Here is a 27,386-nt window from a genome sequence, read left to right on the forward strand (position 1 = left end):
CTATGTTACTTTTTGAGATGAATAATATATTACATTTTAGGATATTTATAGTGGCTGGATAGTTCAAATCCACTGCTGAATCACAAAAATGAGTAATTCATATTTTTAAGGTATGAATAAAGTGGTGAGAAGTGAAAGGATTAAATGACAAAGCATGCTGGAATTTGTACACCATGCCACCCTTTCCTCACTGGCCATTCTAACACACTGGAATGTCAGGTCACATCAGCCCATTTAATTATGCTGCTCTCTTCTGGTTCTGATTTCAATTTTTTGAAAATTGAGTATTTGAAAATTTGAATGTCAGTGGAAAATGTCATATGGAAAAACAGGGGGAAAGAGATGTGTTATCAAAAAAGAGTCTAAAGAGGCTGATTGTGCATTTATTTCGGCCCACACCGAATTAGATTATATGTCCACTTGGATGCCAATGGGACCAAGTTTGGAAATATGACTGATGACATGGACACATTTACTGTTAAAAGCCCATCAAATCAAGGCCAGCATAGAGGCATAGCAAGTTCAGCTGCCGCCTACAGTGCCGGCATCTCTTAATGGTGCTGGTTCATGTCTTAGCAGTTCCACTTCCAATCCAGCTCCCAAGTAAATGGCCTGGGAAAAGCAGCAGAGGATGGCCCACCTGGTTGGACCCCTGACACCCACGTAGGAGACCCAAAAGAAGCTCCTGACTTCAGTCCGGCCATGCCATTTGCCGTTGTGGCCACCTGGGGAGTGAACCAGTGTATGAAGATTCTCTCTTTCTCTCTCTCTCTCTGTTTCTGTCTCTGTCACTCCCTCTCTCTCTGTAACTCTGTCTTTCAAATAAATAACTAAATCTTAAAAAAAAAATCAAATAAAAAATTCTTACAAATGGATCTAAGTCTTCAGTTTGAAGAAAATGTTGTCCCTAACATTTTTATAGTTAGTTCCTTTATTCCCAATTAAGGGAGAAAAAAATTATCATTTCATAAAAGCTAATTCATGGTTCACAAACCTTTGTGTGGATGCTAAAAAACTGAATATCTCTTTATTGACTACTGAGAAGTAGTAATAACTGACAAATTCAATCTTTTCCTTCTTTTTGTAAAAGTAACACATGCTTCAAAAGTTTAAAACACTTCAGGAAACAGAGAAAGTGGCAGGGTGGTCACGTGGACTGCTCTACTACCTTAGCACCCTTTAACTGTTAATTTGTGACTTGAGCCCAACACAATATCTTTGTATCTGACAAAGTACCACACCATTAAAAAGTTAAAAATGCTCTTGGTGTTTTGAAAGTTCTGTGCCTTGACCTTAAGTTAAGAAAATAACTTTCCAATTGCTCACCAAACCAAGTTTTTCTGTGAACGTCATGAAATCTAAGAAAGACATATATCAAATCAATTCAATAGAGATTTATTGAACACTTACGATATGCTAATTGCAGTACAGATCAGAGGAAATCAAATTACACACTAGAGGCTGGTTTCCTCAGCCTGCTTCTCACAAGAGCACGGCCCTGGCTTAGAAAGATACTGGCGGGGGCGGGCACTGTGGAACAGCGAGCTAAGCTGCTTGGGATGCCTGCATCCCATCTCGGAGTCCTGGTTCAAGTTCTGCTTACTCCGCTTCAGATGTAGCTTCCTGTTAATGCACCAGGGAAGGCCCAAGTGTTGTGGTTTTTTTTGTTTTTTTTTTTGACAGGCAGAGTGGACAGAGAGAGAGAGAGACAGAGAGAAAGGTCTTCCTTTGCCGTTGGTTCACCCTCCAATGCCAGCCGCGGCTGGCGCGCTGCGGCTGGCACACCGTGCTGATCCAAAGGCAGGAGCCAGGTGCTTCTCCTAGTCTCCCATGGGGTACAGGGCCCAAGGACTTGGGCCATCCTCCACTGAACTCCCTGGCCACAGCAGAGAGCTGGCCTGGAAGAGGAGCAACCAGGACAGAATCTGGCGCCCCGACCGGGACTAGAACCCGGTGTGCCGGCGCTGCAAGGCAGAGGATTAGCCTAGTGAGCCACGGCGCCGGCCAAGCCCAAGTGTTTGAGTCACTGCCACCCTTGAGGGAGACACAGGTGGATTTTCTGGCTCATGGCTTCAGACTGGCCTAGTCCTGGGGGTTATGGGCATTTGGGGGAGTGAACCAGTAGGAAGAAGATCTCTCTCTCTCTCTCTCCTTCTCGCTGTGTGTATGTCTAGCCCTTGCTCTGTCACTCTGCCTTTCAAGTAACTCTTTTAAGAAATAAAGATACAGGAAATATTTCAGGGCAATGGAAAATAATTTAGAATTTCCTTGAGGTATTGTATAAATAGTAAATCTGTAATTGTTGATCTTCAAAAAGAACCACCTAATTTAGAAATGATAAATGTAAAGGCCAAAGTGACATAAAACACTAATTATCCTTTCACGCGTGTCTAGATTGTGCATTACCACAGGGAGGGAAAACATTAATTGGTGTTCAGGGAACTTCGAATAGTAAGAGATACACTAAAGCTCTGCTCTGATGAACTCAAATTAGCAAGGATCAATAAACTCTTTCTGTAAGGAGCCAGATGGGAACTATTTAACTCAGCTGGGGCCATAAATCCCTGTCCCAAATTCTTAACTCTGCATAAGTTTCATGTGCTATGAAATACTCTTCTTTTTAACTTATTCACTCATTAAAATATGTAAACACCACTGTTAGCCGTGGGCAGTACAGAAACAGGTAGCTGACCAGAGGTGATCCATGGGTATGTTTGCCAAACCCTGGGCTCCAGGGAGCAAAACGGTTGTCCCCAAACCTTCATTCGATGCCCACATTCCTTCCTTTCAACGTGGCCACAATATTTCAAGTATTTTTCATTTGAGGATTACTTTTAATTTCTTTAAAAGTTCCCTTGTCATCTCTTTCACTTGTAGGTGGATTTGTGCCTCTCCCTAAGTTCAGTGAGCTCCCTGGGAGTTGAAACGGAAAACTCCTCCCAACATTGACTGTCCATAGTTGCTCCACTGTTTTCTTAGCACAGCCCCAGCTCCTACTCCTGCAAGAGCAATTCTCACAGAATTCCAAATAAACCTGGACGTGAAGGGAAAGCGAGGTCCTGATGATACGGGCAGCCACTTTCAGAGCCCTTCCACATATACTCCTTCAGTGTTTCCAGTACCCCGGGAATGTGTGCTAATTACCCTCACTTTACAGTTCAGAAAACTGAGGCATAAGGCAGTTAAATAACTTGTCTAACACCAGACAGTGAGAGACTGTCAGAAGTAGGATTTGCTCAGCCAGTCTGGCTGCAGGGCCTGTGCTTGTAACCCTACCTCTTTCTGCGTCTACAAAACAAAAACAAACAAAAAAAACACCTAGTTCAGGTTGAACATCCCTAATCCAAAACTCCAAACTCCAAAATCTTTCTGAGTGCTTTTTGAAATGTCCTAAGTGGAAAATCCCATACCATGAAAGTTTGTTTCTTATACAAAAATATATGAAATCACCCACAGGTTATGAGCATGTATGTGTTTATATAAATGCATTTTGTATTTAAACTTGGGTCCCTTCCCAACATACCTCAATGTGTATGCAGATATTCCAAGATCAAAAAAAAAAAAAGCGAAATCAGAAACATCTGTGGTGCTGAGCCTTTCAGGTAGGACGTGTTTTCATTTAGGCTGCTGTGCCTACCCTCACACTCCATCCCACACTTGTGGGAGACCCTAAAGGGTCCGACTACTCTGGACCCCCATCTCTTGTTTTGGGCGGTCCATCTTCCGTGTCTGCCGTGGCCATGTCCTCAGACTCTGACCTTGTGCCTCTTCAGCCACAAGTCACATTTCTCACCTAAGCTTCCTCAAAGGAGCTTGGGTAATAACCCAGGTGGATTCAATTCAACTAGGCATCTCCTTGTTGCCTCTTGGTTGGCCACAGGAACAAAACCTGAGTTTGTAGCCTGTTACCAGAATAACTCCTGGAATTCCACACCCTAGCTAAAAGCCTGCCCTCCCAGGAGCACAGCCTACTACCAAGTCCTTATGTTGACTTACAATGGTGGTAACTTGGACATTGCCCCTAAGTAAACTCATAAAATACTGGCCACAGAAATTTTGACAAGTTTCCTAAATAGCTTTATAAAAAACATCTGAAAGAGGAAACACTACTTCAAAAGGCCCAAGAGAGCCCAGAAGGCTTTCCTATTTAAAATTTATACTTTATATGTATATTTCCTCCCTTCTATGACCATATCTTGACTATGAAAGGAAAAGTGAGTAAACAGCCTGTCATTTGGATATGGACAGAGGCCAGTGAGATGTATGGGGAAGTCAGTCCTTAAAAAAATTGTAAGTTGTACAATAGACAGAGGCCTTCCCAACAATGAGCTTAAGAGTGAATTTTCCCTCCATTTCCCCTCCCTGTCCCAGGGGTAAGATGATTCATAGCACCAGCATCTGCTTCTTTTAGTAAAGCCCTCCCCAGTAGGTAACTCTCAATGCACTAAGCCCATAAGCTTTCCTTTCATATATTATATTGGACATTTAATGCCCTAGATTTTTCATATATATATGTATATATATATATATATACATATATCTTAGGGTTCTTTAAAAGCTCCTCTCATGTTTACTGTGGAAAGTATAATTTCCTTCTAGAACAAGAGGAAAAAAAATTTGTTTTGCTACCTGACAGATAACTAAGTAATTGTTAGTAAACATACCTGTGCTTAGTAACTTTTAACTTTGCTCAGAGGGCTGAATAGTGACAGTATTGTACTTATTTTGACAACTTACCTGTTGAAATCAGACCAAGTGCGAGGCCTCGGCGGCTATCAAAATACTGGCATGTGATGGTCACTGTTGCAGTATATAATAAACCACATCCAAGACCTAGGCATACAAGGACATTGCAACATTAAGACAGGCTGCATTACTTCAAAGCAAAACAAGAGGGGAAAAAACAAACCCAAAGGGAATAATCAAGCATCTCCAGTAGGGCTTTCTGTTGCAGCCTGGCTGGAACAGCCCAGGGGACGGATGCCTACACTGCTCCCATGTCAGTGGTGCAGCCCGCTGGGCTCATCGAGCAGCTTCATTGCTTACCCTACACCAACCTTAAGGTCTAGGTCATGTTTAAAAAATGCAATTTCTAAGGTATGAAGGAAAAATGCAAATGTAAATTAAGATGTTATGGGGAAAGAGAGAAAATAGTGAGATCACACATCAGATATGAAAATCTCATCAAACGTGCCCATAGACTATGTGTGTCTTCTGTGTTTCTTCAATGTTCTTCCTCCTACAAGTCCTCTAAACAACCTCCAAAAATCCCTTTTGGGTTCCAAAGCTATTTTGTTAGAATTTAGCTTGCACGTCCCAGCCTACAAAAACCACACTCAGCCAGCTTGTCTGAGGGTCTCAGATCACCTCCTCATAGGACAATTCATAGTAGTAAATCTCTATTTGTTTTACAAGTGCACAATATCCTATTTAGGAAAAAATTTAATGATGTGTGATTTTGTGCAAAATACCTTTATAAAAAAAGAAAAGCAAATGGAAGAAATACTAACAACTGCTAAATTTAAGTGGAAAGCATATGATTGTTATGCTATTATCTCCCATAAACTTGGAATTCTTTTATAACTAAAATCCCTTATAATTACATTTGCCTTTGTGAATCCCAAAGATATAATCCATCCATAGATCATCTCTGTTTTGTTAGTTGGGGTAATCTTTTTCTCCCTATTAAGTATCTGAAAGTCTCAATGTTTTTCACGAAATTCTCCTTTTTCTCTTACTCATTTGCTTTTTTAATATCTTCTGACAGAATCTGACAAATTCTAACAGAATTTGTGCTTTTGAGGATCACTCTAAAAATAGTGCATAAGACATAGTCTAATCATTGACTATTTAACCATTAGTTTGATACATTAAATGAATTATTAAGATCATTTTCATTGCTTTTAACAGCTACTTGAACAGGGTTTTAAAAATATACAAGATTAACAAATATACTGTGTAAATATTTCAGGAAATCAGCACCTAAAATAATCCAAGACTCAAGTAAACTATGCATGAGTGCATAAAACATCTGTTTACAGAAATGAGAAAGATAAAAATAATTATACTTTAAATAAATCTCTTGAAATACAATATCCTTTGTGTGATTTAAGGGAAAACACTATCTCGCTAACTAACATATGAGCTGGGTTACTTTATACAGTTGTCAGTACTACACATAGGACATTTCAAGATATAAGACCTATTTCTGAACCATCAATTTTGTGAGACCAAAAAGTGTCACTCTTCACTGAGACTATTTCTTTGGAGGGGAAATGAATTTATTTTCCTGTGATTTGGTTGCCAGGACTCTGTCAAATGTTAGACACTGGAGACATAAAAAAAAAGATATTACACATAACTAAACACCAATGCCAAAAAAAAAAAAAAAATGAAGCAGCAACTTTAAATTTTTTTTAAAAAATGACTTCTAAAAAATGATTTCAAGGTCATGGATCTCAGGTAATGTTATCTTACTTTTTAATGTAGAAGAAATTTGAAATAAGTTTTCAAAAAGCAAAAGATGCTATGACATCTTCCAACATCTTACAGTCAGGATGATCTTAAACCAGCAGTTACTAAAGAGAGGTCTGTGTACCCATGTGGTCCCTGAGCTCTTTCATAGAGTCTAAGAAGTCAAAACTATCTGTGTAGTACTACTGAGATGCTCTGTGGTTTCTTCCCTTTGATGTCATTCGTACTGATAATAGAAAAGACATGGTGAGTAAGAAAGGCTGCAAAAGCTATAGCATAAATCCAGGTAGTCACATCAAACTTTACACCTTTAGGCTTTGCCGCCATGCACTCACAGTAAAAAACAAACACATAAGTTTTATATGTTTCATTTGAACTGCAACATTGCTGCAAGGCAAAGCACTTAAGCAAGTGCTTCTGGTAGCCAGCTAAAATAGCCACTGTTTTTTCTTATGTGCTTGTTTTTATTTGAAGTAGCGTCAAATATACAAAGTATGCTTATTCAATCTTGAGTATTTGAAAGACATTTTATTGACAGTGAACCTACAAAGGAAATAAGTGATAGTAATTGTCACTAGTGATAAAATTCAGGCTTTTCAGAAAAAAAAATTTAGAAGACTCTTATCTACCACCATGCATTTTTTTAAAGTATTTGTTTGAATGACAGAGTTAAAGAGAGAGGGGTTCAGCCAGAGCTGGGCCAGGCTGAACCAATGCTTATATGCGATGTCAGCTTTCCATATACACCAACCTCCTTCCCACCCCATGTCTAGACTCAGAGCACCTTGTCTTCTTCCTGATCTGGTAAATTTATTGAGATAACAGGAGACTGGATGACCAGGTTTGGCTGGATGGCTTATAGTCACTTGAAAACTGGCAAGCTTTCATATCATGTGTGCTATGAAAACTAAACAAGAGAACATCATATTTCAAAATGATATTTCTTGAAGGCTCAGGTACATGGTAAGACAGAATTAGGCCAATTCTGTCATTGTAGCATTCTTTCAATATTTTAGCCTGTAGCTTAAACATCTGATATAGGTTTAATTTCTTTTTCTATATTGTTTAATCTGTTATACAAATATTTCTGGTTCTGCAGAACTTTGGAAGCCAGTAATTGCTGCTATAATCTGAACCTAAGGAGTCAGAAAGCAATTTAAGGAGAAGAGAACAAAAAAGAAGGTCGTCAAAAAGTTCATGGAAATCTGTATTTTGGGGAAAAAAGGTATGGGTTCATAGGAATGTGGATAGTCAATCAAACTAGATTTTTTTCAGATACTAAGAGGAAGCTTTAGGAAGCAGGAAATCTTTTTTTTTTTTTTTTTTTTTTTTTTTTTTTTTTTTTTTTTTTCAAATTCACTACCAAAAGCTCCTAGGAACACAGGGTCTGGTGATTTTTTAACACTGAATACAAATAGTATGATACACCCCAAAATTTCCTCTGAATTGTCAGCACTCTCCTGGCCCTGAGCTCTCTCAAGTCAGATCACTGTCAACCATCCCCTCTGTGGTGTTCATCATTCTTGGCCTTAACTTTAATGATAATAATAAGTGTTTTAAAGTCTACTTTTTATTTTGCTGTGCTGTTGAACTGGGAGCTGGCAACACATTCTATGGAGAGCAAATAGCTGTTTATATGTACAAAGAGTTTAACAGAATCCTGTGTGGCTGCCCCCTGGGAAAGAGGCCATTTCCTAGGTCAGTGAGAAGTGACAGATGTCAGCAACGTCTAAGTTGTATAATTATTCCCTCTCCTTCTCCCTCTCCTTTTTTTGTGCTAACTAGAGACAAGTGCTGAGCCGAAAAACCTTCCTGTGCCTTGCAAGTGTGGATTGTTAAAACACGTTGATTCTGCCAAACGCCATGCATCACTGGGCAGATGCTTCACTAAAGCAACAACTTTTGGAAAAGTATTTATTGAGAGGAAGTAACGAGTGGGCCCTTTCACTCCTGAGACGAGCTGAGAAATTCTGCAGACATGGGTGAAACAATGTGTGACTCCTGACGACAGAAAATTCATAGTGACCACGTGTTGCTTACCTACAACAATGCCATAGGAAAAAAACAGAAAGTAGATATTGGGGGCGAAACTGCTCAACATCAGGCCTCCAGCCACCATGAAGCCACTAAAGATTGTGACAGGCCTTGCTCCAAACGACGAGACACAGAGACTGCAGATAGGACCTAAAAAGAGAAATACAACCTTGACTTAGTTAACAGTAATCTGTTCCCCACAATCACATGATCCCTGCATAGGTCCCAAATACTTCTTTCCATCATAAAACAATAGTCACAAAAATAAACATTGACAGTGCTGAGTATTTACTAACACTGTGAGGTACTTCATATAAACAACCTCATTTCATTTTTTTTTAAAACTATGTATGTATTTCTTTTGGGGGTGGGAGAGAGACAGAAACAGAGTGCCAGCCCATCAGCCGGTTCACTCCACAAATGCCTCCCAAGGCCAAAGTCAGGAAGTGGGAATGCAAGCCAGATCTCCCATGTGGGCAACAGTAAGCCATTATCTGAGCTACCACTGCTCTTCCCAGAGACTGCACCAACGGGGAGCTGGAGCCAGGAGCTGGAGCCAGGAATCGAGCCCAAGTACTCAAGTGTGGACAAGATGTCCTAACCACTAGGCAAATACCCCTGCCTCATCTCACCTGTTAGTTTGCCTGACATTGCTCTCCTTGTTTTAATCAGAAAGTGAAGAACAGTTAAGATCACATAGTTATGAAGTGGGGTGGTGGAGTTGGACTGCAGCTCTAGTCAGACAACTAGCTCCACGACTTGCCAGCTGTTTGATCTCGGGTGACTGATTTCTCGCTCTGTGCCTTAGACTTCTCGTCTGAACACTGAAATAATCATAGGACCCTCCTCATAGTGTTACAGAGCACAGCAGGCTGACAGGCAAAAGTGACCATTTCTTGCACTTGTTCTATGTAAAGTAGGCAGATGCTTATGCAACAGGATTTAAGTGATAGTGAATTTTTTTCCCCAGTAGAACCATACTTGGAAAGCAACCAAAATGACAGAGCTTAGCATATAGAAAGAAAGGAACATTAAGGATTACTCAACCCAATAGTCTCATTTTATGTGGAAAGAAACTGAAGCTCACAGGGATTGTCCAACACCACAGCAGAAGAAAGAACCAAGACCGTGAAGCAGAGAGACGCGTACCTTAACAATCTTTCAAGGTACAAACTGATCTCTGATTTTCAAAAACATGCCCACCAGAATGGCTAAAGACAGACAACAGTAAATGTTGGCAAAGATACAAAGCAAGCAGAATTTTCAGATACTCCTGGCATTAGCTATGAAAGCTAAACCTAACACCCAATTCTATGTATACACCCAATAGAAACAGCTGCATCAAAAGTCATCAACATAAATGTTCACAGGATAACTATTTATAATAGCTAAAATTAAAAAAAAACCCTCAGATATTCATCAGCAATAGAATATGTGAGTAAATTCTGATGTTTGTACAATGTACTGTTGTATGGCAATGAAAATGAATGATTTACAACTACTCATAATGGTCTCACAAATATATGTTGAGTGAAACATACCCAACCAAAAAAAGTACAGTCCATGTGATTCAGTTGTAAGAAATACAAACAGGCAGAACTAATCTCCTGTTAGAAGTCAGGGTAGTGGCCAGCGCCGCGGCTCACTAGGCTAATCCTCCACCTTGCGGCGCCGGCACACCGGGTTCTAGTCCCAGTCGGGGCACCGATCCTGTCCCGGTTGCCCCTCTTCCAGGCCAGCTCTCTGCTGTGGCCCGGGAGTGCAGTGGAGGATGGCCCAAGTGCTTGGGCCCTGCACCCCATGGGAGACCAGGATAAGCACCTGGCTCCTGCCATCGGAACAGCGCGGTGCGCCGGCCGCAGTGTGCTACCGCGGCGGCCATTGGAGGGTGAACCAACGGCAAAAGGAAGACCTTTCTCTCTGTCTCTCTCTCTCACTGTCCACTCTGCCTGTCAAAAATTAAAAAAAAAAAAAAAAAAAAGAAGTCAGGGTAGCAGTTATGCTTGTTACGGCTTGAAGAGTAATAGGAAAGGGCACAGCCAAACTTCCAGAACATTGCTCATGTTCTGTTTCCAGTGTGTGAATGTGCTGATTACATGTGTTGTTCAGTTTGTGAAAATTCATCAAGCTATACTCCCATGATTTGTACACTTTTCTGTTTGTGTCTTTTATTTCTTTTTAAAGTGATCTCAAATGGAGAAATGATGCCATCAATCCACAGTCTCACTACCCAAATCCAACATTCTTCCCTGTCGTAAGGAATCTCTTAAGCAACTACTGAAGACCAGTGTCTGACCCCGAGATACCACATATCTCTCACTGCCTCTCCTGCGGCTCTCCTATGTCCTTGCCCGGCCATCAGCCGGACCCTACCACTCTCAGGGCTTCTGCAGGCACTCAGGTATAGGAGCAAGCTGATACATTTATATCACAGACCAAGGGGAATATTCTGTGCCTGTAGTTTAAAATCCATTTGAAAAGCCAAACTTAGCATCCAACAGTTGATCTGTCTATATGCCCAAGGAGAAAAACCTAGATACTTCAAAAATAAAAATGGTTCTGAGCATCAAATTTCCCAAATGGATGTCTGATGGCATAAAGGCATGACCCTTCTCTGTTGTTTACTGAACTATATTGACATTGAGAGTCAGTGTTTATGAATTTAACAGGCACAATGGGATTGAAACACACAGAGATTACTACTGCCATACTTGAAACGTTTCAAGTTTCATCCTCAAAATAGAACTTTAAATCTATGCTCCCTAATGCATTAACTCCACAAAGCAGTTCAGAGTCTGGGAGTCTGTGGGTGGGGATGAAGCATAATAATTTTCATGACATGTATAGCTCAAACCACTGTTTTATAAAATGTACAATATCATTGTCAGTTATATCATACATTTTAAATCACTTTTGCCTAACACATCATTATTCTCTTTGAAAAATTTAGGCATCAGGGAAAAAATGAGCAGAAATTCTTTGACAGCTGAAAATAGCACATCAAAAGCTGTTTTTGAAAAAATCACTACTTTCACACTGCCATCTGCTGCTTACTTGGAGAAAAATATCTTGATGTCAGAGATTAAAGACAAAAAATTTTAGAGCTAAAAGAGAGCTTAAAATGGCCCAAACATCTAATCTCAAAAACAATTAAACTGGTGTTCACAGAGATTTGATCAAGAATCCATAGCAAATCAATGACAGGGTTAAGGTAAATGTTAGCCCAGCATTTGTCCCAATTGAGAACTATTTAATTGGTTTCTCAACTTTTTGCTAGAATCCAAAACAAGGCTAAAGAACACAAATATATATTTGTTTATATCTTACAGGTTAAGTTGTTTTATGAAATTATGTCCAATTAAAACATAACACACATGAGCACTTGTTATTTAAAAGTTTAAAGCAGATTATTGTACCCCTCTCCTTGGAATTGGGGTATTTATAGATTCTATTTACATAAATTCAAACCACTATGGCCTCATATTTTGTCACTGATACTAGAGCAAAGTATAACAGAAAGTGACTATCAAGTCCCATCTACAAGACATGACACTTTTATGAGTTTAGCTCTTTGTCATAACACAGTCTCCAGGATAATAACCACGTGTTGCTCCTCAACATTTGATGAGTTTCAAGAAACAAATTAAAGCAAAGGATTGTTCCCAGGGGAGATTTCTTACAATGTCTTGGGTCTTCAACTCTGTAGAAGGGACCTTGGGAATGAATGTTACTTAACCTATAATATGAACCAATGATTCCACATATTTGGACATGAAGATTTTTAGAAGAAAAAAAAAGATGGGAGGCTTAGCTAATTTCCTGTTTTCACAAGGCATTTTTAAAATGTAATAACCATCTATCACCACCACTACTTCATTAAAGAACTCTTAGAAAGAATTGGTAAGAAGGCTATAATTTCAGAATAAAATACAAGACAGTAAAAAGAGAGTTTGAATCCAGCACACACACTTCTTCCACTTATCACTGTCTTTACATAGATTTTGCCATTGGTGAGAGTTTTTCTTGAACTTACAGAAGTGTTTGAGAGCCATTACTATTACTGCATCGTGTTTGGGTGTGACTATTGCTAAACCCTTGTGTTTGAATGCTTGGAGGAACCGAGAATCCTGGGCTGAACTGTTAAAAAGCAGAGCAGGCAGTGAGCCCGGAAGAAAAGTCCGAAGAAGACAGATGAAGCCTTCAGGGCCGGGAGGTGAACAGCTCCAGCCTCTCCAGGTAGTATGCTTGGCTCGTTACGACGCTCTGCTTTCGTACATGGTGACTTGGCAACATTTCCAGCACAATGCTGACACATTATCTCAGAGATGGTAAAAACCTGTGTATTAAGGAGAACAAACAACTCCACAAACTGAAGTAGGGAGTGAAGAAAGAAAGGAAGATAAAGATGGCATTTTTAGATATCTGACCTCTTAAATATGAAGCAAAATACCAAAAATATTTTGTTAACGAGCTATCTGCAAGCCAGATAGGCTGATAAAATTTTTAGCCAATGAGGGGAAGGAAAATTGAGAAGCTAACTGCAAGAGTGTTTTCTTATGATCACAGGTGAATTAGGAAAATGAGAAGAAAAATTGCTTCTAAGGAAGTCAAAAACTAAGTGATGACATTGCTTTCTTCAGTTCTCCAAAGGTAATCTGGGAACAGACGACAAAGTTCAGATCACGCTGGCTGTTTCAGTTACCATGGAGCAGGTTACTGCTGTAGTTTAAATAATGTCTCCTGGGATTCATGTGTTGGAAAATTAGTCCCCGCCCTGGCAGTTCTGAGAGGTGGTGGCACCTCTAAGAGGGGTTTTGTCATGTGAACTCCACCCTCCCGAAAGGATTAATGCTGTTCTCAGGGGAGTACATTGGTTATTTTGAGATCAGGTGGCTACAAGGAAGTCCACTCCGTGGGTCTGCTCTTGTTCTCGTGCTCTCACTTGCCCTTTGGCTTTCCTACCACGAAATGAAATAGCGCGAGGCTTCTGGAAGCAGAGGCAGGCATCCTGGGGGCCTACTGTTGGACTTCCTGGCCTCCACACCAAAATAGGCCTCTATTCTTCACAATTCATCTCAGATATTCTGTTACAGCAATAGAAAATGGACTCAGACAATACTTTACTTAAAAATTTTTAAATGTTAGTAACATCACATCTGGGCCTGTATTCATCAAAGATAAAAGTGAATAACTGACTATTGCCATTCCTTCACTATTTACCTGACATCCACTAGAATTCCTTTGTACACTGAACATTTCCAGTCACACATGTGAACCACAAAGGGACTTTTAAACTTTCTGGTAGATTGATTTTAGCTCATCAAATATACTCAAAATGTTTTCATTTCACCATTATTGAAACATTTCACATTTTTGGTACTATCTGAAATCTAGTGTGTGTTTTCTATACCTGTGGCACATCTCAGCTCAAATGAATCACATTTCAAGTATTCATAGCCACATATGTCTACTGTGTCGACCAGCAAAGCACTAGAGTCTCAGATCATGTTAGGAAAGGACACCAAAAAAATATAATCCAGGACCTAGACCACAAAGCAAAACACACACACAGCGTTAAGCTAAAAGCCAAGGCCACAGGCAATGAGCACCAAAAGAAAGGTTCAGAGCACGCACTTCAGGATTTCAGAAAAGGAGATCACCCTCGGCCCCACAACTGAGCCTGGCTGTGAAATGAAAATGAATCCTGCATGGAGGGAATGGAAATGCAGTGTGGTCTTCCAGCTGGTGATTGCTCCTATTATAAGGCAGCTTTGGGAAAGAAATGATTGGAAATCAACACAACCACCGTGCACTTTTTCCCCCAAAAAGTATCAGCATCCCAGGAGTGGAAGGATGGCCAGGCCTGTAGCGCTGAAGCCCTAAGATGGCTGATAGTACAATAGATCCACCACTCCTTGCTCCAGCTGAGACTGCGAATCTCAAATTATCTCCACAAGAAAGAGAAAGGCACTAAGGAGCCATGACCACTGAACTCCCTGATCCCAGATAAACCGCCTTGCTGGTGGCTTATAGAATACAAGCTTTACCAAAACCTGGCCGTTATTCTCACCGGTTCTGGGACTGCCTAGGACACCAGGAACTCAACAATACAACAAAATCCCGTGGGAGGCAAGGACTTAGTCCTGCTGGAAGGAATGAACCTGCTTAAGGTTAATGCTCAAACCCAACTCTGTCAGCAATTGAGTTCTTTCAACAAGTGGGGTTGGCTCCACTGACTCACCACACTAACCTGGGGCTATGGTTACTGAGTGCTTTGTTTGAAGGCCTTTGGAGAAACTAAGGCCAAAAGGCAGGGGAGGTGATTTCTAAATCTGCTGAGCACAAAACTACAGATCTTCCTGATGTTTCATCAAACCTTGTTTTATCTAAAAAATGACCCCACCCATCTCCATGAATTTGAAAAATGACATCTAGCTTAAAGGTGCTTTAGCTCATCCTGGAACAATGCAAGGTCAGGCTCATCCCCTAGTTCAGTTACCTTTCTTCCCTTTCTCCTGTATTAGTCAGGTTACAACAGGAGAACCGAAACCAATAGCAAATATGTATCAGCAGATTTATTGCAAGGAATCGGCTTATGTAATTGGCCAGATAATATTTGACTACCTAGGCAAGTTCAAAATCCATAGGGCAGACCTTTGGGAAGGGCAAGTTGGAACTCTCCGGCACAGGCTGAAACCACTGCCCTCAGGGAGAATTTCTTCTGGGAAAGCTCATTTCTGCTCTTAAGGCCTCCAAAGAACTGAAGCAAGTCCGCCTAGATTATCCAGGATAAACTCCCTTACAATGTACCTTATGCTCATCCACAAAATACCTTCAGAGATTAAAATCTGAATGACCAGGGAAGGTGGTCTCTTCAAGCTGATACATAAAACCTCTGACTCCATCAGAATGTGTCACGTGCGGGGTCGACTCCAGGCCCCTGCTCGCAGGGACTCTGTGGACTGCCGCCCTCTCTCCCTACCTGTCCACCTGGGACAGTCCATCCTCCTTCTGGTCTCCACAAAGCCTAGCTCTGTAAAACTCCAGAGACTGACTCTTCTTTGCTACCCTGGGTACTTGTGAAGTCTGAAATTATTATGTAGCTGCTTTTGCTTTCTGTCTTTTCCCTGAGACTACCAACCCTTGGTCAGCATGGACACTGTCTCCTGGCTTGGCATCCGTAGCGTGGAGGTGACTCTGAGGATGTTCGCAATGATGATGCATTTATTCATAAAGTGTAACTCGGGAAGAAATTAGGATTCCCTTGTGCCCAGCTTTATTTATCTCTAGGATCATCTGGACAAACAGAATACAGGTGAGGAAAAACAACTATTTTCTTCAATTATTCAAGTGTAAGGAAACGCTGTTAAGAATCAAGGTTATGAGTGTAGGGCTCAGAATTGCATACCTGTCCATAGCTCTAATATGCTATTGGGAGTGGCTATCCAAATCGAGCTTTGTCAGAGACAAGGGTGGACCTTGAAACTCCAGGTGCTTAAACAGATTCTTGACAAAGCTCCAGCGCTCCCTCACGCCGATCCTTGCAAGAAACGTCTTTGTCTCTCATTCTGAAGTCCTTTTCTTTTGTAGGTTCTACAGGTCAGTTGAAACTGGGGGAGTAGTTTTGTTGGTGATTTGTTCTCTAATAGCTAACATATATTGAGCACTTATCAAATGCCAAGGGCCATCTCTGCTCTAGACAACAATAAGAAAAGTGCTTTTATTTCCAATTTTAAAATGAAAAAACAGGCTTAACAGGTTAGAAAAACCTGAACTCGGGTGCTATCCCATTAGCGACCCGGGGCAGGTCACTACACCTCTGGGAGAAGAAATGCTCACTTCAGTGCATTGGGAGGAGGATCAAGAAGACACAGCGATTATAGTGGCAACTGCAGAGTCAGACACATCAGGGGCACTTGGAGAATGGAGAAGGGTCAAGTACATAAAAAGTAGAAATTTAAAGTTGCTTGGAAAATATACTTCTTCTGTGCCTTGTTCTATTATAAATCTCTAGAGATTGGATTACAGAATTGTTCAAGTGTGCCAGCTTCTAGGCTTTCTCTGAACAAAATTGAATAAAGAAAATAACCAAATGGTTCTCAGATGTTGCATGGCCTGGAATTGAGGAGCCAGTTAAAATGTAGATTCCTAAGACTAGCATTGATTGTGGTATAGCAGGCGAGGCTACCTGCAATGTGGGCACCGGTTTGCACCACGGCGCTCCTCTTCTGATCCATGCTCCCTGTTAATGGCCTAGGAAAAATAGCAGAAGATGGCCCAAGTAGTTGGGCCCCTGCCACTCACACAGGAGACCTAGATGAAGCTCCTGGCTCCTGGCTTCAGCCAGTCCCAGCACTGGCTGCTGTAGACATCTGGGGAGTGAACCAGTGGATGGACATTCTCTCTCTCTCTCTCTCTCTCTCTCTCTCTCTGCCTCTCCCCCGCACACCGTAACTCTGAATTCCAAATAAATAAATAAATAAATAAATCCCATAAAAAAAGAAGTCGGGGCGCCGAATTCTGTCCCGGTCGCTCCTCTTCCAGTCCAGCTCTCCGCTGTGGCCCGGGAGTGCAGTGGAGGATGGCCTAAGTGCTTGGGCCCTGTACCCCATGGGAGACCAGGAGAAGCACTTGGCTCCTGGTTTCGGATCAGCACGGTACGTCGGCAACTGCACACTGGCCACAGCAGCCATTGGTGGGTGAACCAACGGAAAAGGAAGACCTTTCTCGCTGTCGCTCTCACTGTCCACTCTGCCTGTCCAAAAAAAAAAAAATGTATATTCCTGGAATCACCCCCACACCAATCCACTGATGGATAGCAAATTGACTTTTTAGAAGCTCAAGTAATTCATATATGTACTGAATGTAAGAGCAAGTAAACAGATGAATGAATGGCATATTTGTCTTGTACCAACAAGCTGTATGTAAGTAAGTATGCATATATACATATATAAATTCACCTTATATCAAATAGGATTAAGATGTCTATTTACATTTTTTTCAAGAAAAAGGATCATTAGACACATAATTTATGTTTCATGATTTACATGGCATCAGCAATGCCACACCCAAGCAGAAAACTATAGTTCTCCTTATAAATAGCAATAAAAAATCAAAATAAATCATACACCAGAGATTCACCAAAAAGTGTAAGACTGAAATCTAAGTAGAGGGGGTTCAAGCTACTAGTAGTAGTTCCTAACTAAACATCACTTTTGGAACTTAAAAAAAAAAGCAAAAAAAAAAAAATTGTATCTGGGCCCCATCACAGACCAATTAAATTATAATGTCTGAGGGTAGAAACCAGGCAATTATATGCTGAGATTTTTCTGTAGATGATTCTAATTATCTCCCTGGTTAAGAACCAGCGACAACCATGAGAATTACCAAGAGGAATTAAACTTGTCCCAATTCCAAGGCAGTATTGGTCAGCTTGTTTCTTTAGAACAAAGTTGTCAAGAAAGTGGAGATCAGCATGGCTCCCTCATGGCTAGACACTGCTTGCTAATACATTGACCCTTCTGTTTCTGTAGGTCAAAATCCATGGATTCAGATAAAAAATACTCAGGAAAAACGTTGTGTCTCCATTGAATACATACAATTACTACTGTTCCTTAAAGAATATGGTATAGCAATGATTTATAAAGCATTTACACTGTATTAGGTACTAAAAGTAATCTAGGGATAGTTTAAAGTATATGGGAGGATACATGTAGGTAAAATGCAAATACTACACCATTTCATATAAGGGACTGGAAGCACCGAGGATTCTGATATCCACTGGGGTCCTGGAACCAATCTCCTACAGACACCAAGTGGTAACTACATCATATAACCATGGCTTTCAGGATTGGTCTCTTGACTATGTTATGATGAACCAAGGAAGGCCAACAGTGAAATCGGCTATGCTCAGATCTGGACATAAAAATATTTAAAGTGCATACACACACCCGTTAAGTGGTAGCTCTTCAGCCATCTTTTTCACCACTTCCTCATTCTTGAATTTTCTATTCTCCTATTTCTAAGTTTCTCTTCAAAAGCATTTTCCCCCAGAAACCTTTTATTTAAGGTATGCAAACTTCATGCATTTCATAAATACAATCTTCAAAAGCTTTCATCACTGGATCCAACCATCTCCTCACACAGCCGATGACACTGGGCCTAGAGAGGTTAAGTGACTGTGGTAGAGCCAGATTTTTGAATTAGCCTCTACCTTCAGTCCCGAGTTCCTTTGAGAATTTGCTTTCTCCTTGAAATATAGTGAGATGCTCTTAGCTCCCCAGGTCCTGTGAGCTCTCCAAAACATATGATTTCTGCAGTTGCATGTGGCCCAGTCCAACAAAGGGGCCCACACTTGGTTTAATGTTCTGCTCTCTCTGTCTTGAAATTCTTACCAATTTTTGAACAATGACTGTGCATTTTCATTTTGTGCTGAGGCCTGTAGATTGTGAGGTCAGTCCTACGTAAAGCCAAAGGGGGCTGCCGCTGGTCCGTGAGATGAGTGACTATGAGAAGCTGGAGAAAGTGCAGAGCTGAGTTCAGTTTTCAGAGAGAAAATCAGTCCTAACTCTGAGTACCTCATCCTTAAGGAGATCTCCGCTTCCCTCAACCCTCAACTCCACCAGGACAGATTCATGAAAAGCAAGCTCTGTTTGCTGGCACGTGGTACTTGTAAGATACCATTTCAAGTCTCCTTTGACCCTTGCTGGAAACCAAGGTGATTATATTTCGTTTTGGCTTAGTATTGACAAATAGAATGGTGAGTAATTAGAGAGCATTCAAAAAGCTCTTTTCTCTACACTGTAGGTTTGTTTCCTGGAAATCAATACTTTCACATCCCTTTATTCACAGCTCAGTTATCCTGTATTTGTACTTGTAAAGGCTTTAGAAGCCACCCCCACTTTGCAAAACTCTCAAACAAATCTTGGGCGACTTTTCCTGTTTTCCTTGAGTTCCTAATGACAGTCCTATTTTCAGTTGTTTAATTATGTTTAGTTATCTTATCTGACATGGCCAGATGACCCAGCATTGTTTCTCAAGTCTTGTTTGCCTTGTTTTAAATTTAACAAGGTAATCCAACAACCGGAAATCATTACTCCTTTTTTCAGACGTCCTCTTTAATATCTGGGAGAGACAATATTTAAGAGAAGGAATGGCTGACATATTTTGTTTTAAGGATATTTTCACACAACCACTTTAAAAATGAAAAATGCCCTACAGACCACCACATTCATGTCCTGCTTTCCCACACAAAAACCAAGACTGCGATTTGCTCAACAAATCATGGCAAGTTCATAGCACCGGGAACAGACCCTAAGGAACAGACCCAACCTAGATCATCATCTTAGCACATTTGTCCTTAAATAGTCCCAAGTAAAAAAGAGTGATGCACTGTGCAGTTGAACCTGTCTCTCTGGAAACTGAAGTAGCATATGGTGTTAATGGTAAAAATTCTCTGCTATTCACTCCAAAGATGACAGAATCACAATTACATCCTATGTGATTGTTTATCAAGAATATTATTTTTGAACACACAGAGATCACATCACCTATGCCTATCTTATACATAACACTTTATTAAAATCTCTAATAACTTCCAATTTTAGTATATGTGCTGCCAAAGCGAGCACAAAATCTCTAATAACTTCATCATTGTAAATCAGGACTATCCATAAGATTTTTCTTATGATGTTGTCATGATCGTAGTACATGTGATCTGACCACAAAGCACATGGGGCAGAGAGGAGGAATCCGGAGCCATGAAAGTGCTCCAAGGACTGACGGCTGGGTGCCATTTACTCTCTGGTCACCAACACACCTTGGACACATCTGGATTGCTACCTTCACCCCAGATTTATTCACATTCACGGAAGGGTATGCGTCTATCACTAGATGGTAGCCCTTTGAGGAACCATGTGTCTGCTGTCCCTCTTTTCCTTTCCAGCACCCATTACACTGCTTGACAAATTGTAGTAAAGAGAGGAAGAAATGAATGAACGATCGACTGTATTATGGAATTCCTATATTTTCACACACACTTATTCCCGCTGTAACCTGAATGAAGTCAGCAAAATACACGTAACACTTTTTACCAAAAGGCCTCCTATGTATTGCTCAGTGTTACTGATGCATTAATGCAATTCAGTGATCAAAGGTAAGGAGAGACATAGATTTATCCACTTACTTGCGAGCAAGCCAACTCCACTTGCCAGAGATCCGACCCATGCAGTTTTCCCTTTCCCTTCACCAAAGGCATCCAGCCATTCGATGTACAGGACTCCAACAGCTAACGGGGATCCGTAACACAAAAACTGAGTAAGGAAGGAGACCAGCACAATCACCCAGCCCCATCCACCGTCGGGCGACTTCTTCAATTCCATCGTAAGGTGAAATCAAGGAGGCGTTTCTCTGCAGGTCTAAACAAAGACAAAAAGAGAAGAAAAGCATACTTAGAGTGTGGTAGAATATAGTTTTATGGCTTAAAATGTCTCCTAAATTAACAAATAAAAAAGATTCTCTCAAGACATAAATAATAAAATACTATTGACATAGTAGGTTAACTTCTAAATTTTTTTGAATAAATCATGCGATCCCAGAATATCAAAAATTTTGTTATTATTAAAAGGCACAGCATAAGATGTCTCCCTCCCAGTCTTGTCCCCACCACTGGGTCCCCATTCCTGCTCAACCACAAGGGAACCACGGATTTTTTTTTCTAAGTTGCAGTTTAAAGGTTTTCCGGTTTCTGGGAAGCAGACCCTTCGCAAAAAATTCTCTGAGAGGCGCTTCAATCAACACCTCTGACGGGAACAGGTGGCAAAGGAAGGAGAGAGAGCAGCTGTTAGTTATGGAGAAGGGGTTCTCTGAACTTGGGGTGACCCCTGACAGCTCTCCTGAGTCAGCTGTGGGAGCTGGCCCCGCCCATGCCCACGCCCATGCCCACCAGTCACTGGATGCTACCCCAGGAAGAGCTGGTGACCTTGGGTGAGGTGGCTTCCTTCAAAGGAGGCCATCCACCTCCACAGGGCTCTCAGCAGAAGACCATCTGCCAGCAGCACCCTCGGTACTGGGACCAGGAAACTCATTCCTGCAGGGGGCCTGGCGCACAGCCCCCACCCAAGAGCAACATTCGTGGACTTGAGCACCTCCCAGAATTCTTTATGCATGTACAGACAAAACCAAGCAAGCATCCATAGACGTCTCTCATTGCCAACAAAGTGCAGCATGTTATCCACTACATTCCATGCCTTATTTCATTTGCTTAACATTCTTGGAGGTATTTTTCTATCAATGCACGTAAAGTATTCTTAATCTTTGGGTGTGTGTGTGTGTGTGTGCATAGCCTCTCATCATTTGACTACTTGCTGATTTATTTACTTATTGAATAGAAAACATTCTCATGGTTCAAAAATTAAGGACAAAAGACATATAGTCTCCCATCTATCCATTCCTTATCTCCTCTACAGATAACAAATGTTTTCTGTTTCTTTAGCATCTTTCTAGAGTTTTGTCATGCATACACATGCAAAATCAAGCACAGATAGCTATCCTCTGTTTTTTTGTTTTACATAAAAATAGCAATTATATACTTTGGTGTGTTCCTTGCTTTTTTTCACTTGACAAATAACTTCAAGATCTTTCACATCAATGTCTCCTGACTGTCCTCAATCTTTTCTTACTACTGTATTGTACTCCAGTGTGGGTAGGTTCTCTTACTTTGTTTAACTGGTTTCCTATGGTTTATAATGAAAATCAATACAACAGTGAATAACTTTACATTTCATACCTTTTTTGTTTATATACACAGATGCTAGGTAAAATTCAAAAGAGTAATTGCTGTGTTACAAGGAATGTACCTTTATAATTTTGGCATTATCAAATTGTCTTAAAAGGGATTAAACTAATTTATATTATCCCTAGCAACTCTTGGAATGTTGTGAAATTTTTGGATTTTTTTCCAATTTGTTGCTTTAAAATAGTATTTATTACAGTTTTAACCTGGAGTTCTCAATATGATTCTTGACTATAGGTGAACAGTCATTTGAAATTTCCAATTTTTTGCCATCTGTGAGTGTATTTCTGGATTTTCTATTCTGTTTCATTGGTCTGTTTATGCACACAGCATGACCACATTAATTTCATTACTCAGTCTCTGTATGAAAGATTTAAAAATATATTTCCTCTTTCTCCATCATTGTGTTAGGTAGGAAGTCAGTTATGAGCTTATGTGTGTGTAACAGGCCTAAAGAGAAGACATCTATGTCCAGCATATGCATCTGCATCTCAAAGTCATCCCGATAATGTTTCAGGGGCAGCCTGCCCTCCCCCCTTCTACCTGATAACCTGCCAGGTGGAGGTCCCCACCCCTTCTGCCTGACAATCTTCCACAATCTCCCAGGTGCAGCCTAGTATCTGCATCTCAAACACCCTACTCCCTTCCTCCTGTCTGATAATATTTGCATCCATAAAGTCCTTTGTGTCAGACCTTCAAGAGAAGTTTTTCTATTTACATCCAAAAAGCCCTTTGTTCCAAGAGGAGCAGAGGTGGGGAAGCAAGACCCATCTCCTTAAACACCCCCAGCCTCAACTGGACTGTGCGCTCAGCTCTCTGCATCTTTGCTGAGCCGCCCGCCTGGCCTGGTAAGGTGTAATCTCTCCACTCAACATGTAACCTCCCTCCTTCCTGCTCCCCAGTCTCTCAGGCTCTGTCTGGAGAGGTGCTCATCCGTCCTTTCCCTTCCCTAATAAACCTTGCTATTTTACCTCCCACTACTCTGTCTCATGCCTGAATTCTTTCTTGCGCGAAGACAAGAACCCTGCAATTTCTCCAGTAACAATTGCATTTCTGCTTTTCAATATTTTCAATATTCTTATTTATTTACTTTTTTATATGAACTTCAAAATCAGACCATGGAGTCAAAACATTGATTATACTTTCACTAGGACTGAGTAAAACTTAAAAATTGATTTAAGGACAGCTGACCCTTTTATAATGTTGATTCTTTCTATATAAGAACATGGTGTGTTTTGTATTTTTTCAAGTCTTCTTTTGTATTTTAATTGCTTAAAGTTTTTTCTTCAGCAGTTCTTATTGTATCTTTACATATTTTATCTTTTCTGTTAAAAAGTTCATGAAAACGTGGGTTATGCATGGATTTTCAAAAAAATGTTTGCAGAAAAATAAACTTATCCTTTAATTCCATTTTTCCAATCCTATTGTAACTGGGGTCATTTTCTTTTAAAAGATTTATTTATTTATTTGAAAGTCAGAGTTACACACAGAGAGAAGGAGAGGCAGACAGAGAGAGAGGTCTTCCATCTGCTGGTTCACTCCCGAATTGGCCGCAACGGCCAGAGCTGTGCCAATCTGAAGCCAGGAGCCAGGAGCTTCTTCCAGGTCTCTCACACGGGTGAGACCTGCTTTCCCAGGCCATAGCAGGGAGATGGATTGGAAGTGGAGCAGCCGGGACTAGAACTGGCACCCATATAGGATGCCATCATTGCAGGCTGTGGCTTTACCTGCTATGCCACAGTGCTGGCCCCTGGGGTCATTTCTGTGGTCCTCTGTATGTTTGAAGGCTATTGATACCTATATGTGTATTTTGTATTGCACTAACTTACTAAATTATCCTATTTATAACAGATTTTCACAGATTATTTTCTTGGATACACACAACATACATATAAGTATATAATCACCTACAAATAGCAATAATGTCATCTTATTTCAAAATTTTATAATTCTGATTTTCTTCCTTGCCATTATATTGAATAGTACATCCAGCAAAATGTTAAATAAATAAGATGATACATTTTTCGCTGCTTCCTAACTTTAGTGGGAACACCTTCAAATGCCATGGTGCTGCCTCTGGGGCTTAGACATTTATTTTACAAAGTTAAGAGAATATTTGTGGGGCCAGTGCTGTGGTGTAGCAGGTAAAGTGATCATCTGCAGCACTGGCATCCCATATGGGCGCCAGTTTGAGACCCAGCTACTTTACTTCTGATCCAGCTCTCTGCTGTGGCCTGGGAAAACAGTGGAAGATGACCTAAGTCCTTGGGCCCCTGCACCTGCATGCAAGACCCAGAGGAAGCTCCTGGTTCCTGGCTTTGGACTGGCCCAGCTTGGTCATCTGGGTAGTGAAACATATGATGGAAGTTCTCTCTCTTTTTCTCTACCTCTGTTCTCCATAACTTGGCCTTTCAAATAGATAAATAATTTTTTTTTAAAAAAGTTACTCTCCCTAATACCTCCTCTATTGTTCAAGTTAGCAATGCAATGCTCATTCTTCTAATAACGATTTGGTAATTTACCGTTCCTGTTGAGAATCCCCTTTAAAGAAAATAAAGCCCTTGTCTCAACTGTTAAGGAACAGATTGTTTTGTTTTGTTTTTTGGTGCAAATTGTTGAAATCTTTACTTAGTATAGAGTTGGTCTTCTGTGTTAATGGAAAATGAATCTTAGTGGAGGATTGGGAATGGGAGAGGGAGAAGGAGGAGGCGTGGGAGGGGGGTATGTTGGGAAGAATCACTATATTCCAAAAGTTGTGCTTATGAAATGCATGAAGTTTGTATCCCTTAAATAAAAAGTTTCTCTGAGGAAAAAACAAAAGAAAGAAAGAAAGAGATAGAGAGAAAGAGAGAAATAAAGGAAGAAAGAAAGAAAAGAAAGTCTTAATTCTTCAAGCTAGATAATACATGACAGAAATAACCAAACATCCAATGAGACTATGATATTATGTAAGAAAATGCATATGAGATTGACTTTCATTGAAATCCTCAAATCACAGCACTGGAGGAAAAGTGCGCATTTACATAGGTAGAGACCAGAATCCTGAATAAAACCAGTATTTCCTGGGCGGCAAGGAGCGATAGGGAGGGTGAGGAGGATAATTTCCCTTGCCAATTTGCAAATCTACGTAGACAGAAATCCTTTCTACATCTTTGTCCTGCCCTGCCTTGCCTTGCCCTGCCTTGCCTTGGGTAACATTTCAACACGTAGCACAGGAGCCAGTGGAATTCTTTTCACAGCAAATATTTAGGAGAGAAAACCTTTGAAATACAAAGTTCCCATGTGTCTGAACTCTGACTAGAAAGACAAGTTTTTATAGGGATGACTAAGAGCTTCTGATATGTCATCACCTCACAGTTTAAGATGCAGACAGTCTCAAAAGAGCACAGTAAAACACACCATTTCATGATTGCTTGTTTTCTGCCAGGGTAACACCTTCTGTGGTTTTCTTGGTTCCTTGGATACCTCTCCCCTACATTACGCTCCAATATTCTGGAAGGTAATTGAATAACAGGAGAGCCTTGATGTCCCCCTTTCTGACAGGGCACCCCATTTCCTTTAGGGGTTCTTGGCTTTGCCCTGCGGGTAGAGTGTTGGTGAAACTATTATTCAAGGTTCCTTGACCTTGAACAATACAATGTTAGGACCCAAAGAAATACCAGTAGAGTCTCTTTCCCAGGACTTTGGATCTTGAGTTAAATGCTATAAGAAAAGAAAAATATTTGGAGTTGATTGATCCCTATGAAAGTGAGTTGATGAAACCCTCTGTCAGTCCATTACCTTGACTTCCAAGAAATATCCCAATAGCTTATTTTGATATTACCTGCTATTCATTTCTTTACTTGCAACAGAATATGCACATTGTAAATATGCGATGATTTCATCTGAGTATCTTAACTGTCCACACCCCTTTGGGCCAAAGGAAAAGCTCAGTAGTATAGTCAGTGCATGGAGCATTTCTAGATATGCCATACATATCTTTCTTATGAAAGTTCTCATTATTCCCCCTTCCTCATATCTCATGACTTAACAGGACAAACCCTCTTATGAAATTTCCACCAACCCCACTTAACCAAGTGTCTAAAGAAATGCAGTATGATAAAAATATGCAGTATGATAAAATAGTGCTTGATTATTTATAATTTAAATTATATTGCACCAGATATTATGGGAAATCAGAAGAAATATACAGCACACGCATTACCCGTTAGGAGCTTCTGTAACCCAGTTAGGAATGTGACTTTGCACACAAGAGTCCACGGTTGGATACCAAAGAGACGAATGGGTGTTGAATTAAAGGTTTAGGAGTGGAGGGAAATGAAAGCAATCAAGATGGGAGCAGGAGTAGAAGGACTCATAAAAGAGGTTGATTTTAAAGAAAAAAGGGGAGATTCATGAGAGGATGGCCTAGGCAAGAGGACCAACACAAACACAGGGCTGGAATCAGGGTCTACAGAGGGCAGGCCTCGTAGAGCCCACACTGGAAAACAAGATTAGAAAGGTGGTTCACTACTGAAATTTAAGAAGAATGTGTTTCAAGAAGCCTGTGTTAATCATCCAACAGACTGATCCTAAATAAGCCAATTATTTTATCTAAGTGGTAGGATTGTTTTTCCCTAAAAAATAACAAGACCTGTATGTGCCAAAAAGTGCTGTGTTATTTGGACTAACGTCCCATGAATATATTTAAAGTTTGAGGTCTTATTCACATAGTGGCTTGAAAATAAGCTTCTAAGAAATACATACACTTCAGTACATTCTAGTAAAATCTTTGTTTATCTAGAATCTCTTTTAACCAAAGTGTCAACTAATCAAGACTCTACTTGATCAGACACCTCATAAAATAAAACTCAAAATTAGAGATAATTAGGAGGATTTTTTTTTTTTTTGAAAGGCAGAGTGGACAGTGAGAGAGACACACAGAGAGAAAGGCCTTCCTTTTTCTTTGGTTCACCCCTCAATGGTCGCTGTGGCCAGTGCACTGCACTGTGCTGAGCGGAAGCCAGGAGCCAGGTGCTTCCTCCTGGTCTCCCATGGGATGCAGGGCCAAGCACTTGGGCCATCCTCCACTGCACTCCCGGGCCAC

The 27,386-nt window shown here is 40.6% G+C and overlaps 1 protein-coding gene across 4 annotated transcripts in view; it reads right to left on the minus strand.

Annotated features, from left to right (window-relative positions):
* Positions 1–27,386, minus strand: part of SLC16A9 (solute carrier family 16 member 9) — a 52,715-nt gene that overhangs the window by 3,870 nt on the left and 21,459 nt on the right. For all 4 annotated transcript variants that reach the window (XM_062214876.1, XM_062214873.1, XM_062214877.1 and 1 more), the window contains exons 2-4: positions 20,693–20,924; positions 8,515–8,658; positions 4,738–4,833 (exon numbers count right to left, since the gene is read on the minus strand). In XM_062214876.1, the coding sequence (XP_062070860.1) occupies positions 4,738–4,833; positions 8,515–8,658; positions 20,693–20,888 (436 nt within the window). In that variant the 5' untranslated portion in view covers positions 20,889–20,924. The remainder of the gene's footprint in view (positions 1–4,737; positions 4,834–8,514; positions 8,659–20,692; positions 20,925–27,386) is intronic.

The sequence above is a fragment of the Lepus europaeus genome, chromosome 17, assembly GCF_033115175.1.
Source record: "Lepus europaeus isolate LE1 chromosome 17, mLepTim1.pri, whole genome shotgun sequence".
Lineage (NCBI taxonomy): Eukaryota > Metazoa > Chordata > Mammalia > Lagomorpha > Leporidae > Lepus > Lepus europaeus.